Here is a 16,917-nt window from a genome sequence, read left to right on the forward strand (position 1 = left end):
AAAATGGGTAACCCCAATTATTATGCAGAATTTACATTTCCTTTTTGACGATCTTTGAGTTGCTCCATGAAATATTGGGAGTTACAACCTCCATTTTTCATCTAGGAAGCAGAGCAATTGTCTCTCAAACCTTAACTGACTACTTAGGAAAGATCAGCCACCCAGGCACTGTAATAGAGAAGTCAAATGTATATAAGATTTTCTGATCTCAACTTAGCTAAGAGTCATCAAAGAATCTTATCTGGCATTCCTTATCCGGGACTATCAGTCAAGGGCTGGCTGGCTTTTTCAGTATTTTCAGCATCCATGACAACAGTTCCTGTTGTGTTCTTAGAGAAGGCCGTGCTGCTTGTCAACAGTAACAGTTGATTTCTCTATGGGTTATCTTTTTTTTAAAGGAATTTTTAAAAGGAATTTACATGGTAAATATAGGTCATTATCAACAAAAAGAACTGGCTATCTTCTGGCCATGTAAGCAAACATTCTATGCTCGGGACCTACATGAAGTGGCCATCTACAGGGCCCACCCACTGACAAAGCCACAATTAATCTCTAAGAGACTGCCAGGCACTCTGTGGTCCATGAAAAGCCCTCAAATTAGGAGTCTGTTCCCCTGTGTCCAGTGCCTGGAATTTAATCTTCCTTCTCTCAGGGTACAACTAGAGGATGCATCCGATTCTCAAGGGACTTGACATTGGAGAAATGCATTTCATTATCTTAGACTTCTTTACAAAAATGCTTTCAACATTTCCAGAATTGTGCAATAGTTTATCCAATACTCCTGGCAATAGCTATAAAAAATTACATCACACTTTAAAAAGAAGGGCAAGTATAGTTGTGGCAGTTTTATAAAGAATCTATATAATAACTATATCCTTATAGACAGATTAAGATAAACCTGATTGAAACCATATAAAAAGCAATGCATTTATATATTACCAATTTTGAGATTATCTCTATTTAAAAATATTGTTTCAAGTCCTCAAATCATCAAGAGCAGTGGAAGGGGCCTCCTGTTTGGCTGGACAATTCTATGCCATCACATAGCCAACAGTTATCTATTCCTGTAGAATCTTATACGTGGGTGGTGATGGTCAATGCTTGTAAACTGTTTGAACACTTGAATATCACAAAAATACAAAGTGCCATTGAAAGAATAAAATGCTCATCAAAAACATGTTCCCAAGTTTAAGATTATCTGATTCCCAGAAAAGAACCCATTACAGTAACATTAAGGTTACAACTGTCAAAAAGGAAGCCAAGATACACTCAAGCAAGCTCTTGCTGAAAAGCTAATGGACTCATCTTTAAAACTTTATTATGTTATGAAAGCAAGATGCTTTCAGAGTCTAGAATATAAAAACTGCTCACTGGTAAGTTACTACTAAATTGATTTTGTAAATGTTGACATGCAATTCATGATGAGAAACAATGAGACATGCAATTCACGTAATTCACTGTCCACCTCCCTCAGATTTGCAAGTTCTGTTGATTTTAAGCCCCCTGACTGACAAATGAGGACACTACACACATCTACATTAGAGATAGCCTACGATCCAGCGATAATATAAATTCTATTCCTAATGTTTGAATTCTAAAACACCCTATCTATGGTTTTGGAACAAGCCAATGGCATTCCAGGTCTATAATACCTAATTTACGTTAAATAGAATCCCATAGAAAATAAATCCAGACTTTAAACAAGTATGATTAGTTATAAAAGTAAAACACAAATAATTTCAAATTTTAGGGGACTGGTAGCCTTCATGCCCCAGCAATCAACCTCTCTCTGCACCCCACGTACTACTGGGTTATGGGTACACACAGCCAGAAACACACACTTTTTTCCTCTAGGTGCTGGGTTTCAAAACTTGAGTCCTCAATCTGTGCTCCTCCATTGTGGCATCTCCCTGGCCCCATCATCCTTTATAATAAAATGGATAATGGATTGTTAAAAAATATAATGTGCTTAACCTGAAATGAATCTGTATAATAACTATATCCTTATAGACAAATTAAGATAAACCTGATTGAAACCATATAAAAAGCAATGCATTTATATATTACCAATTTTGAGATTATCTTAGAGGAAATCAAATACAATGGATTCATGATGTGGGATTCTCCTCTGTATGTTGTGAATACCATTAGTTAATAAAGGAACTGCTTTGGGCCTATAGCAGAGCTATAGGGAAACAAAGCTAGAAGGGGAAAACTAAACTGAATTCTGGGAGAAAGGAAGCGGGGTCAGGGAAAAGCTTTGGAGCCACTACCAGAGACAAACATGTTGAAACTTTGCTGGTAGGCCACGACCTTGTGGTGATGCACAGATTAATGGAGATGGGTTAAATTAAGATGTAAGAGTTAGCCAATAAGAAGCTAGAGTTAATGGGTCAAGCAGTGATTTAAATAATATGGTTTCTGTGTGACTATTTCAGGTCTGAGCTACCAAACTGCCTGGAACCAACAAGTGGCCTCCTTCAACAGATTCAGATCACTAGTTCGTGGTGCAGTATTTCTCAGACCCTGCCATACTAATGGAACTGCTCTCCAGGCACCGTTCACGTCCTTACTGTAAACACTGTGACCTTAAACCTGCCTGTTCCAAGTACTCAAGACTCCTACTCATGTCTTTCTTCATAAAATCCTCTTCTCTCTCAGCTAATACAACTTCAAATTCCATCGTCTCATTTTTCTCTAGTTCCTTTTCTGGATTAGTTTTTGTTTTCTATTTGTTTGGTTTTTGTTTATTTGCTTTCCCTTTGGTAGGGGCTAGGGTAGGGACTTCACCTTTGGGCAACTTAGTTGTCTAGATATACTCAAAGAAATCATTTCCTAAATCCCCTGTCTCTCTCCTCTCCAGTGATAACTTCTAATTTCCCTGTAGTGCCATTCCAAATGTATTTTAATAAATAAAGACTACCTGAAGATCTGAGAAAAAACAGTCCCACTAGTCAGTCATACAGACCAGATTATGGTAACACACACCTTTAATCCCTGTAGCCAAAGAAACATGCGCATTTAATCCCAGTAGCCACAATGACAGGCAGCTTTAATCCCAGTGGTGCACGTTTTTAGTCCCAGCTCTAGAGAAGAATATAAAACAGGGAGCAGGGGGAGATAACTCTCAGACACAGAGTCTCATTCTGAGAAACTAGAAGGCAGGATTGTCATTTCAGACTGAGATCGAGATAAGAGTCAGGGGCTGGCTTTTCGGATCTTCAGGTTGAACCCTACTTTCTGACCCTGAGTTTTTATTAATCGTGCTTATTTTCTTTCTCATTGCTGCTTCACTTTCATCTTGTGACAGCTTAGTTCTTGCTATTTGATCACCTGAGCTTTGTCCTTAAATCTAAACTATATCTAATTCTCCAACAAAATAGCATGACCTAAGAGCTTTGAACCTGCTAATGTCTGAGCCACAGTCTGTTACAATGAATGTTCCTAAGAATCACCAGGGACCTGTTAAGCCATAGCCTGCTGTCCCAACCCCTAGGGTTAGCAATCCAATTGCATTTCTAATCAGTTCCCAGTTGATGCCAAGGTTACTCAGACTAATTTGTACTCAGCACAGTTACAGCCCCCAACACCCTGGTCATTGGCTATGGTTTCTACTGTATCATATAACACCTTAGCTGAAATACTCAGCAATTCAAAACTTCACTCTTGATGGGTTCTCCTGTTCCTCCTCTTCAGATCAATCCTAGGTTCCTTTGCCAGGCACTTTATTTCCTTGTTGGTAATGTTTTGCATCTGCTTGCTGAGAACAGGTTAGCTTCTCAGAGGCTCATATGGTCTTTAATGATCTTTATGATGAAGATAGCCCATGTCATAGTTGATCTTGAAAGGATCTTATGTAGAATGTGTGGTCTCTAATTCATAGGGCTACTGAAGAGTGATTGAATTATGCGAGTGCCAAGTTCAAAAGGTTAATCAATTAATGACCCGCTAAGTGTAGGAAGCTGAGTCTTGTTGGAGGACACGCTGGCTCTGTGTTTCTGAAGGCAATCTCACATCCCACCTAGCCGGTTTGTAGCCTTTTTCTCCTACCCACCATAAGATGAGCCACTTTGCTCCACTGCACACTGTTACAGTGTGATGTTCCGTCTAACCAAGCCGGAGCCTAGGAACAAAATACAGACCGTGGCCTACAGCCTGAAGCCACAAGCCAACATAAGACTGTCCTTTAAAATGTGACAAACACTATACTACCCATCTTCCAAGGGCAAGGGGTACCGTGAGGATTAAATAAGACACACAACCTGTGTTCTTCAAATTTGTCAGAAGCAAAGCCTCCAAAAACCCTCAATTAATCAATGCTAAACCACTGCTCTTCAGGAAAACACAGGGTTGGACACCAGCAAGCCTCGGGTCACATTTTGTCACATGACTCATGTGCAATTTTTTTTTTTGGAACATGTATCCCTGTTGAAAGCTGTCATATTGAAGACCTATTATTGACTCACTAACACTGAACTGATGGCCCCTGACACACTAGCCAGTACTGAAACAAAGCCCAAGGTGAAGGTTTTCCAATGGGTCCAGCAAGGTCTTTTGACACTTGGGAACACCAACAGCGTTTTAACACTGTCAAGTCATTTCCTACGGTGAAATCACCAAGGAAACACCACAAATATGTGAAAGGCAGGGCACTGAACAGACCATACAAAGCATGCTTGCTCACAGACCTCCGTCTGTGCAGACTTACCTGGGAAAACACTCACTTGAGAGGCTAGAATTCTTAGCCATACTGTGCAAAGTTGCAGGTGACCACACATGCAGCACAGGAACGTGAGCACCACCTTCAGTCTTCACCAGTCATTTGCAAATATGCAACCCGTGAAGACCGAGGAGTGGTGTGTCTCAGAGGGACAGCATCTGCTCTTAGCATGTACAAAAGATCCCAAGGAAGATCCTCAATGTTGACAGTTCAAAGCACAACAGAGAGGACTGTTCTGATGTAGCAACAATAAGCAATCCGAGTGTCGGCTGGGTGCCTTAAGCTCTGCAAATCATCTTTCATAAACTAATGTGCTTTAAAATAATAATTTTTTTTTAAAAAAATACCTCTAAGCCCTCAGGTAGGAAAGACCGCATGCCCATTTTACAGGTGAGGAAACTAAGGCCCAGAATAAAATACTTTTCTCTGAGCAGAGTAATTAATGCTATACTCACTTTAGCCTTTTATTATCAGTGTCATGTTCAACTTAATGTTGGTAATGGTTACGATTTCTACCCACACAAGACACGAGCAGGAAATGTTACCCCTAAAGTAGTTAAAACAAAATTCCTTAAGAAATGGCCTTTGAAGGTGGGTCTTTGGGGGGTAGATAGGACTTTCTGATATCACTCGGGTACCGTGAATTAGTAACTTTATGAAAAGAAGAAAAATCTAGGCTAGGCCTTTGGGTCACTCATCACGTACTACAGCCCCTGCTGTCACAGTAGAAGGCCCCTGAGACAAGCCAGGGCTACCCTCTTGGACATTCTAGCCTCCATCCCTGGGAACTAGCTAAACCTCCAACTTTTACACATTACACAACCCCTGACCTTCAGTTTTCTGAAACAAGAGAAAACAAACTAAACAAGGTCTAACCAAGATCCTCTCTTGACCAAACTGCAACCAGCTTCCTTTGTGGCTTCAACCTTGTTTTAAAAAAAACTTGAACAAACACTAATATGTCTCAAGGCTGCATCCTTCGAATGACTGTATGAGAAAATGTGACTGTGTGAGAAAATGCAAGATTGCCAACATCTTTTACCTGTTTAAGCAGCAGCTAAAGATGAGGCCTCTGCCTCTGGAACTCTGAGATGGGACGGAATCCCAGCTGCTCCTGTCCTTGCCAGCTTAGCAGACACAATGACCTTAGCTGCTGTGAAGAGCTGAAGCTCACTCTCAGTGAAGAACCGTCGTCATGTTCACGTCCCGACTCTCCCAAGCCTTGCCCCATCCCCTCCTTGCTCCTCCTTCATCCCTCTGAAATATTCACCTCTGTGCAATTCAAAGCTGCCTTCAGTTCGCAGCAGAGTGTCTCCCCACTGCATTAGTGACCACCGATCAAGAATGTCTCCCTACTGCAGTAGCAACCCCTGATCGAAATCTGTCCCCAGTATTGTAGTCAGTGCCTACTTTTGTTTCGCTCTGACTGTCTCCACCTAATACCAGGAGGCTGGGATTTGTGCTCAGGAAAACTGCTCCACAGCCCATCTCCTCGGTGAGTGAGTGTTCCCGAGTGAGTGAGTGTTTCTGAGACCTGCCCCATTCTGTCTCGTTGGTGTGGTCATCGTATGTTGATTCATTTAGCAAGCATTTCTCTGGCTTCTCCCTATCTGCCAGACTCTCGGTTAGATACCAGAGGGACAAAAGAAAAGTACCAATACTATTATCCTTAAGGCTCTCAATCCCTGTGCATAAAGTCAGTGATTCTAAATAGTAGTTACCGGGTAAAGACTCCAAATGGGCTCTGGAGAATGAGGCTTTTCTCACCAAGTATTTAAGTGTAAGCTTAGATGGAAGTGCATTTTATAAAAGGGTATATGAAGGCATAGAAGGGTTGTGCGAGGGGAGATATGAAGGATAATGGAGTCTTCAAGAGATGTGTTCCTGCTAAACCAAGCTGAATCTGTAGGAAAGACAGAGCGAGATAAGGCCAAGACAGCAATGGCAGCAGGGAGACCCAGCGTGTCAAACTCACGGGCCTGAAACTTTTTAGAGACACAATGAGCGGTCCTTGAACAAGTCAAAGCAGATAGCAGGGAGAAACAAATTCGTGTTTTCAGAAAGATAACTTTGGGGCGACGTGCAGGAAGAGATTAGAAGGGACTGAGACTGGAAGTAAGGAGATCCATGAGGAGACTGTGGCTAAAACCCAGATAACAATGGGTTCTGGGCTCAATCATTGTCCAGTTGCATGCAGTGGCACCAGAGGCCAAAAGCAAAGGTCAAGTTTCCACAGGAGGAGAGCGCTAAGCTGCCCATCAAGCCAACTGGACATAGCTCCCCTGGATGCCACGTCCTCTCCCTCTCCTGTTCTCCACTTTCCTCTCCCACGTGGGGCTCTTCCTTCCACCCTTGCACAAGTTAAGTTGATGGAGAAATCACCTTCCCAAGAAACTATTCTTCATTATAGTCTCTCTGCAACTATTTTTTTTAATTTCTTTAATCGCTGCAATATTCTACAACATACATTAAGTATCTTGGCAGTCACACTGTATCTTGTAAGTTGCTTTATAGACATATGGGAAAAGATGCAGCCCTATAACTAAACTGATTGTTTCTTTATTTTTGTTTTTTGTTTTTAAAATACCTATTCCTTTTATTTTTTGAAATTGAAATGTAACCACCACTTTATTAAGCCAACATAATTTCTAACTACATTCTAAATATTTGTCTTTATATACCCACAGATAAGTATAGGTCTCACCCCCCATTCAAGAAACATCCCCTCACCACAGATGGAAATCATTACGGAAAACCACAACCAATCAAATGCAGAGAACAAGTGACTCGGCGGTGCCCAGCAACAACTGATGCGTCTAGAGCAGAGCTCCTGCAGCTGAGGCTCAAGGGTCAGAGCAGAAGCTGGGGGAGAAAGATTATAAGAGCCAGGGGATCAGGGCATTTAGGTGAGAATTCATCTCCTAAAAATATCAGAGAAGATACACCCACACCATTCCACAACATGGATGCCTAAAGAAGACCTGAACAAGGATGACAGACACATCAGACATGCTACCGTGAAAGGGCCCTGTTGTCTCAAGTCTTCCCATTTTTCCCTATCTCCTATACACAGCAGACCAGTAGATGCTTGATCATGGGCAAGTATTCTTTAAGGAGCAAGGGGTCTCCTCCGTTAATATTCCACCAGATTCGCTTTCTGAGTGGTGGGGCCTTTCTCCCCCTAACAGTGTTGCTGTGGCATGAACTGATTTTATACCATCTAAAACTCAATAGAACAAGCTGTTAGTTTCATGGTATCTCCATGTCCCCGCCACTCTGTAGTAAAACAAAAATGCCATGTGGATCCACTTCTTTCCCACCCTGCTAAACGCACAGCCTTCCTGCTTCCCAAAGTTGACTGCTTCTCACTTTTAAAGCCAATACAAAATCTGGGCCTGATGGTATACACTTTTAATCCCAGCATTTGGCTGGGGAGGAAGGCAGGCAGTGGCAAGTCGATCTCTATGGGTTTGAGGCCAGTCTGATCTACAGAGTAAATTCTAGGCTAGACAGAGGAACAGAGTGAGACCCTGCCTCAAAGCAACAACAAAGATCTGAAGAAAGAGTCTCTCCTTTTTGTGATGTTAAAATACCTGCACTATTCTCTGACCTCCTTTGAGTTTCCAGAAAACAAAAATGTTCTTTGCAGAAAAGTTCTGTCTTCCCTGGTGCACAGCATGGTAAACACCGTCTTCGAGTGTTACCAGGGTTGTGCCTGCACCTCCATCACTGAGTATCCATGCTTGTACCCCATCCTGACTACCTTGCATCTCCCGCGATCAGCTGTCTAAACCCACGAGATGTGTTGATTGGGCAGCTAAGATGGTCATAAACCGAGTCAGGCCTGAAGGATTTTCCATGTACACTGTAGCTTCAATACCACAGGGTGTTGTTAAAGGTGAAAAAGTTCCATTTTAATCCTATGGCACAATTCTTTAGACAATACAGTCTTCTGAGCATACTAAAACCTTAATATAACCAGCAAGTACCAGGTAAAGCAGCACACCTAGGAGGCTGAGGCAGGACAAACGGCTCCAGCATCGAGGCTTAAAGCTAACCAGGGTGAAGAAATGCATTTGAAAAGTCACTGAGAGCTGAAGAATGTAATTTTATCTTTAAAAAGACCCCCTGGATTCTGTGACCTTCTCAACAGAAGCGCTGAGAACGAAGCTCTGTTCATGTCTTTGCTCGTGAGAACCCATTGCATTTTCTTTAAGCACCTGACCATCTGAAAGCACAGAAGACAGCGATCACGTGATTACGTGCTGTTTCCAGGGATGTTGGACGCTTAGAATTATTAATTACAGGCCAGAGTAACGTTCAAAATTCATTCAACAAATTTCATAGAGTTTCAATGGAGAGAACAGGTGTCAGAACACACATGTGAGGAAGACATTGGAGGTCACCACAGAATATATACAGGCAGCACCTCGAGGTCCAGCAAACCACTGCTGATCGCCATCCACACACAACAAACAGGCCTGGAGGATTCCGTTCCCAGCAGCAGCGGTAATTAGCAAAGGTGCAGAGCTGCCCTCTAGTGACCGAGATGCAAACTGCAAAAGGGCTTCATCGGCAGAAACCGTTAATTCCTCCCACCCAAGCAATTAAACACAAAATTTAATACGATTTAACACATAGAAGTTACAGTAAAACTTCAAAAGAAAGAGACAAAAGTGAAATAATAGGTTTATACATCTCTATTATATATCTGGAGAGCTGACTCTTACAAAAGATATAGTTCAAAAATAATAGAATCTAACTCTTGAAATGAATATCGCATTTCATTCATCCAGTGGTTTCACAACAAGATGGTACCAAACAGCCGCCTGGATATTATCTGCATAAAAGGAAAATTTAGCATCATAGGATCTGTAAGAAATAAATGCCTATGCTCAAATATTGCTTACTGTTATGGTTTCTGTAGTTTTAGTAGAGTTGCTTTTAGCTCCTCCAAACATCATTTTTATTAGTAAAAGGGCAAACACGGTACCTGTTTTAAAGGGTTACTGTAAGGGTTATGTAGGCCAAAGAATAAGTACCTAAGAATTGAGCGTAGTCCTCTGCAGAGAGCTGCAAATGCTCTGAACCACCGAACCATCTGTCTAGCTCCAACACAATAATTTTTGTTGTTTGTTTGTTTACCATTGCTGGTCTTACAATTTCATTCTCCTAATTGCAGCCAATTAAATAATCACAGGCTGATGCCACCAGGCCTGGCTAGTGTACCGAGTCAGTGCAGGTCTCCCCTTTAACACAAACAACCAGGACAACCCGAAACCTGGGAACATTCTTATGACCCAGTCCCTCACGGCAGCTTTATTCTGAACAGTAAAGACTCAACTAGCTGGTGTGTTCTTGAGAACCCTGGGACTGTCTAGTTCTAAGAAAATCTCAGAGCCTGACCTCACTTCTAAGAGGAGCACTTTAATGTAACAATAAACTTATTCTTTAACACAGAACTCATTCTTCACTTTGAGGAGTTCTCAAATGCCAGCCGTTATCCAGTTCGGAGTGGGAGCACCATGTCCTACATAATCTATATATACCACGATCCATTAACCAGAAGCCAGCATAGGTTTGCAGCTCAAGTGAGAGCCCTCTCATCTTCCATAGACCAGAATCAATAGACCAGATCCAGTCTTCTTCCTGTTGGCTTACAGTGTAGACTAACTTATTTTCTAATGCAGTATGAAACCATTGTCAAAAGCATCGTTTGGAATACCTATGGATAAGCTGCCACAGCTCCTTGTACATCCAGAAGAGTAACTGCTAACCTCAGTCATTGTGCTATGAAATGTTTCCTTTCTGGATGTCCTAAATTATTTATTTCTGTATGTGTATGCATGGTTGCATATGTGTCAGAGCATGTTTGTGCAGGCATGTGGAGACCATAAATCAATATCCAACATCTTCCTTAATCATTCTTCTCCTTTGCGGGGTCTCTCAATGAAGCTATTTGACTACGCCAGTGAGATTCTAGGCTCCTCCTGTCTCTTACTCTCCAAAATGAGGCTTACAGACACGGGTAATAAAAAATAAAAGTGTCTAAAAAGATGCCATCAAATGTCTCATTCTTTAAAGGCATTTAAGAGTCTTGGGGGCTCAATAACGTAGTCATTGCCAACCATGCACAAAGGCCTTGTTCCTATCCATGGTGAAGGATGTCTTATTAGATATGAGGAAGGTCATGCCAAAATTGTTTTAAGGGGTACCCTTGGGACTGTGTTTAGACATGTCACAGCATAGAATTTCCAGATGTGGCCTGAAATTTCTGCTGGAGATGGCAAACGATGGGTCCAGCTCTCTGGTTGGGTATAGAATCATACGGATCTGTAAAGCCTGTACATGGTTCTCCTTGAAGGATGAATAGGATTGCAAAGTATAAATTAAAAGGAACATTTCATTTCACCTGGCAGGATCCCCTTGCGAGCTAACACTTGGGAAGCACAGCCTCTGGTACAGAGAGGAAATGCCAATCACAGATCTATCACTGTTTGAAGGTGAATAATGGAATTGGGGATTTACCATCCTAATGAGGCTTTCTTACCTGCTGGACACCGTTTGGACATTTTTTCGGGCTTTCCAAAATAGAGGATTGAGGTTCTGGATTGGAAAGGAAGCAGACAGTCAATAACTTAAAGAATAAAAATTCCCATTTCCTTAGTTAAAAGCAAAAACTTCCACTAGATATGTATTATTTACAGTAAGTACCAAAAATATCCAGTCTTTTTTCTAAATCATTAGCACAGCATGTGAATATGATTGCTTTTCAGTATAATAAACACACGATGACACATACTGTGTCATTAGATATTTCACAAACAGGAGGCGCCCGACGCTGTGCTCAGCAGACCAGCCTTAATTATTTTTCCTAATTGACTTTTGTTTTCCCCCGACGTCCTTGCTTAAGAATGTAAACTTGTTATTCACTTAGTGAAAGTTCATACATGATGAGACCACCTCAGTCTTGAAGCAAGGGATTTTTAAGGCTCTTTGAAGTCCTGACAAATTTGGTTCTGCTTTGTGATCTGCTTTCTGCGATGTATGATAAATACTGCCACCTGGAGGCAGGAGTAAGAAGGGATTCTGAAGGGATTTTCTACCTTCAGCGTTCTTGTCATTTGAGATTCTGCGAGATAACAAATTCATCATACTGGGATGCACATTAAAATAAATAGAGATTGTTGTTGTTGAAGGTATAGAGTATTTTCTATGTGAAAATGTAAGTATATAATAATAAAAAAAATCTCATCCATCCTCTGCATTTTAGAAATGAGAAGCTCGTTCATTGGCAAGACGAATGCAGGAGTTTAAGTCTTTTGTGTATTAGGGGCAGGGTTATATACAAGACACTGCAAATACAGTAGAGCAGTCACTGTCTGTAGTGTCATAAAGGATGCGCACAACAGTGCTACCAAAATATATTGTGTAGTTAGTGCTTAAAGAACATGAGGAACCGTGAGGCTGCGGTGAAAGCTTTCCTTGTACTCAGATGAACACTACAGCCTCAGCACAGCCTTGCTGGCCTTCCATCATCTGCCTATGCTCCCCCAATCTCTGCAGACATTCCACCTTCCCGACTAGCTCACTATGCTCTTACCCCCATGGCTCTCTTCAAATTGAAACACAGACCCTTCCCATAACCCTCTTGTTTCCTTGTTCGCTTCTAAGAATTTTGCTCGGGGCCTGTAGGTGGAGGTTTCTTTCCTGCCCACCAGTTTCCAAATAACTGACATGGAGACTTAATGTTCATTATAAATGTCCGGTCAATAGCTTAAGTTTATTACTAACTAGCTTATAAAAGTTAGCCCATTTCTACGCGTCCACATTCTACCACATGACATCACCTCTCTTTCATCTTGCACCTCTATGTACTCTATTAGAACTGCATCTTCATACCTCCCTAAGACTCCTTACTTGTTCATCACACCCTACATTCCATATTTCACCTCTTTGCCCTTATCCATTACTCTGTGTTATCTTTGGAGTTAAAAAGGTTCCCTGAATACTATGTCTTCAAGGCTTTGACTTCAAGCTAGTGGTGTTACTGGGAGGTCAGGAGAACTTTAGAAGATGAGGCATCATTGGTCACTTTGAGCATCCCTTAAAGGATATAATAGAAGTCTATATATCACCCTTCTCTGATTCCCAGTGGTTAGAAAAGTAACTGCTCTAATGCACCATGAACCCCCTCACACAATGGTCTGCTTTAGCACAGATTTAAAATCATGGAACCAAGCTACCACAAATAGAAACCTCTAAAATCATAAACCAAAATAATTCATTTCATTCTTCAACTTGATTTTATTGTGCACTTTTTACAATAATAAAAAACTAAGTAGCACACTCCACCACAACACATACTCAATGGAAGCAGGCCCTTTTGTCAAATGCCGTCCTGTTGTACAAATGGAAGAGTGTTTGCTAACAGCAAGTGCTTAAAACAGTTGCAGAGTGAATATAAGAATGAAAACAAATGAGACGTTGTCAAGTCAAGGAGCAGTGTTACTGTTAAAGAGTTGGGAAGCCTTGTTAGGGAGGAGCAATGAATTCTAACAAGGGAGTAGAAATCTGCCTCCTATGTTCTTATTTCCTGAACGTCAGCTAAGATTGCATCTTTAGAAACAAAGGTCAGAGACTGGCATGGAATAGCCACTTGCCAACAGAAGTCAGAGTGTATTAGAATATCAATAAGTGAGTTTACAATGCAACAATTGCCCCAGACAGCACTACCTCCTCGGGCTAATCAAAAGAGCATATTCTCCTCTTGTTCAACTTGACACCAGTGCCATCTCCATTTGAACGGAGATCTTTGGTTTAAAAGCACATCAACAGTTAATAAAGGAAACCCCAAATCTGCTTCCCTCTCTTCCACTTCTTCCCAAATAGAGACTTACAGACAGTCCCTGCTTAGAGGACATAAAGGGAAGAGCCTTTTCTTCTTCTGTCTACTTAAACATTACAGTGAGAGCAATAGATCTCCTACTTATACTCTGGGGTTTGTCTTGTTTGTTTTTACATCAGATATGTGAATAAGGATTCTTAGCTGTTTTGTTGTTGTTGTTTTCCCTTTGTAGTTCTTGAACTGGTAAGCTATCGACAAAAGCCAGCTTGCAGACTCGGGAGGGCAATGTTGACAAGTGTGTTGAGCAGAATAATAGAATCAGAAGACTATTTATCAGAGTCGTTATCAGTCAGATATTGTGAACCTCTACACTCACATTCTCAGCTTCCCTCCATCCCATCCAGCAGGTGCCTAGATTGGGTTCATTCTCTTTATCTCCATCCTTCCTATTGACATCTTGCTGAAACTCTGTGTTAAAACGGCAAAGAAAAGTTCACACTTCAAAATACCCTGCAAAGTCACAAGCTAGGATATAGGAATCTAGAGACTCAGATAAAAAGTATAAATGAATTTACTCCACTGAGACATACAGTGGAAATAAATTGAGAACTAAGATCAAAAGTAGTCTATATATGAAGATGAAGGAAAATACTGGACTAGAAGAGTGGGGAAAATACCGGAAGGAAAAAGAGCAAAAATAATTACAAACAACAAAAGTGCCATGCCGTGCGGTGGGTAAGAAATGAGATCACACAAGGAGAACATGGTTCCCTGTGAGTGACAACTCAAGACCCTCTCAGTAGGCAGGTGGGTTTGAGGAAGCAGCTCAGTTCGGGCCTATATTGGGCTTCCTCGGTACCAGTGACTGTCCCTTATATAAAGCAACACACCTATTTCTCACTTTTCCCGCGATCTATGACCCAAAGTCTTCTCTTCAAACTCACTTTCGACCAGGTCTTAGACTGGAAGTGTCTCCATTAAATACCAGAATGGTTACAGAGTCAACGTGGTGACTACCCTTTTCAGGTACATAGAGAACTGCCACCTCCATTGTCCGTTTGAAAAACAAACAAAAACAACTAAAAAACTATGCCATTTTGGTTTAAAGCCACCATAAAGCAAGGAGGGGGAAATAACATCCTTTACAAATCTTTTGGTGTTCTGTATTTTTAAAATAACCTCACAAAATTCTAAGCATAATCTAAAGTCGTTGGGCCCATACAAGCATAATTTGATGTAATCTGTTGTTTGTTTATATGTTTAGAGACAGGGCTTCACTCTAGAACACAGGCTCAGGATCCTCAGAATCATGATCCAAATGCTTCCACTTCCCAAGCGTGGGATCACAGGTGTGAACGACTACCCCTGACTACCGGAAAGAGAAGGCAGTAAGATCAGCAGCATATGTCTCTCTCCTAAAAACGGAAATAAAATAAATCACAGTCCAAAAATACAAAATCCATCAAGCAGATACTTACACTGTCAGTAATGTGCACAGTTAAAATTCCCTGGATTTCATCTTTCCTTACTGAAATACATGAACTTCATTCAAATCTAGTTAATTTAAGAGACAGATAATTTACTGAACAGAATTTAAATGCAGAATTAAATGCATTATGATTGTAGTCTCAGATAGGATTGATGCTTTTAATTCTAATAACAGATATAAATGGAGGGAGAGCTAACACGTTCCATTAGGCCCATCCATATGTTCTTGTTTGTTTCTTTGATAGTAGAACCATCTCATCACTGCCAACAAAAGATATTCCCACTAAGGACCCAGCTGGCAAAAGGGAAAACATAGGACATAACCCCTCCTCCACACACACACACACACACACACACACACCCTCCAATACTCAGAAACTCAATCCATCCTTCTATCCTGGATTGTGTGACAAGCATAGGGAGCCAGAGCACAGCACTGCATCCTTGGTATTCCTGCATTACTTTATTAGCTAAACAGTGTCAAGACATTTGGAGAAAACACAGAAATGGGCCGGTGATACCACATTGTGGTACACCATACTACATCTCTCTTGAGATTTGTCTTTATTTTGATTTATGTGTGCATGTGTTTTGTGAAAGTCTCATGTGTGTGGCTGTCTCTGCAGGACAGAGAAGGGGGTTAGGACCCCTGGATCTCACATTTATAGGTGGTCGTGAGCTGTTGGACGCTAGACTCAGGAAGAGCAGCAAGCACTCTTGACCACATAGCCATCTCTCCAGACCTCTAAAATCCTCCTTCATAGGGACCATCAGTGACATTGTTTGGATATTAGAAGCTAGAAAATGCGTGATTCCCTAAGCAACATAAAGGTTGCTTCAACCTTATAACAGGTGAAACGACTCGCAATCTCTCATGTTCCCCTTTCCACTCTGAAATGAAGGAATCCATTTCTTACGACCTTAAAATATTGCAGATTCTTCTGAGATACACTGCAGCGAGCTGACCTAACCCAGACTCACTCTCCCACTTCATCCTAGAATCTTTTCATTTGATAAATCTCCCTTTGTGCTCCTTTTGTGCATCTTAGATATTCCTAAGCTGTTAAAACGTTTTCTTAAACAAATACGGTTGATTCAGTCAGAAAATAAACATTGTTGGAAGATCTTCCCAGGAAAGTTTCTGTTTAACTTCTCACTCTATACATGAACACACGCACAGTCACACAAACAAACACAAAGACACACACACACACACACAGACACAAACACACACACACACACACAGGGTTTTTTTTATTCCTCCAGGACTGCCTGTACCTTCACTGCTTTTTTTTAAGGCAAGCCTGTCTGTATTTGTTGTGTTGGCCAGTGTCATGTTCATGAAATGGTGAGGGACTTGAGTGAAGTGAGCATGTCTAATCCCTTCCTTGCAACTACTCATTTCTCTTCCATCCACTAAGAAGATGAACTTTAAGTAAAATCAATTCATATAAATCAATTATATGACCATCTATATCTTTTTATTATTTCTACTAATTTCTCTTTAGCTAGCACACAAAATAGTGGGTTTCACTAAGCTACTTCTGAGCACATAACATATATGTGTGTACACACACACACACACGCCACTGTTTTACTTTCCTGTCCTACTTTACAATTCCCACTGAGAGATTTTCCCTCACCATAGTTTCCCATCTGTGTTCACTGAACATGTGTGTGCATAAGCGTGCATGAACGCACACACACACACACACATTCTGCATGAGAAAAAATGTTATATTTGCTTTTCCCTCCGAATTAACCAGTATTGTCCCCTATGAACAGTATCTCATTTAAACAAACCTTTCCACTCACTTGCATGTACATTTATTATATATTAAGTGTAGATTCCATATATGAG

The 16,917-nt window shown here is 41.1% G+C and overlaps 1 protein-coding gene across 2 annotated transcripts in view; it reads right to left on the reverse strand.

Annotated features, from left to right (window-relative positions):
• Window positions 1-16,917, reverse strand: part of Fmn2 (formin 2) — a 279,413-nt gene that overhangs the window by 203,127 nt on the left and 59,369 nt on the right. For both annotated transcript variants that reach the window (XM_087906102.1, XM_048436401.3), the window contains exon 4: window positions 11,271-11,326. In XM_087906102.1, coding sequence (XP_087762228.1) covers window positions 11,271-11,326 — 56 coding nt within the window. The remainder of the gene's footprint in view (window positions 1-11,270; window positions 11,327-16,917) is intronic.

The sequence above is a fragment of the Myodes glareolus genome, chromosome 5, assembly GCF_982192425.1.
Source record: "Myodes glareolus chromosome 5, mMyoGla1.1, whole genome shotgun sequence".
NCBI lineage: Eukaryota > Metazoa > Chordata > Mammalia > Rodentia > Cricetidae > Myodes > Myodes glareolus.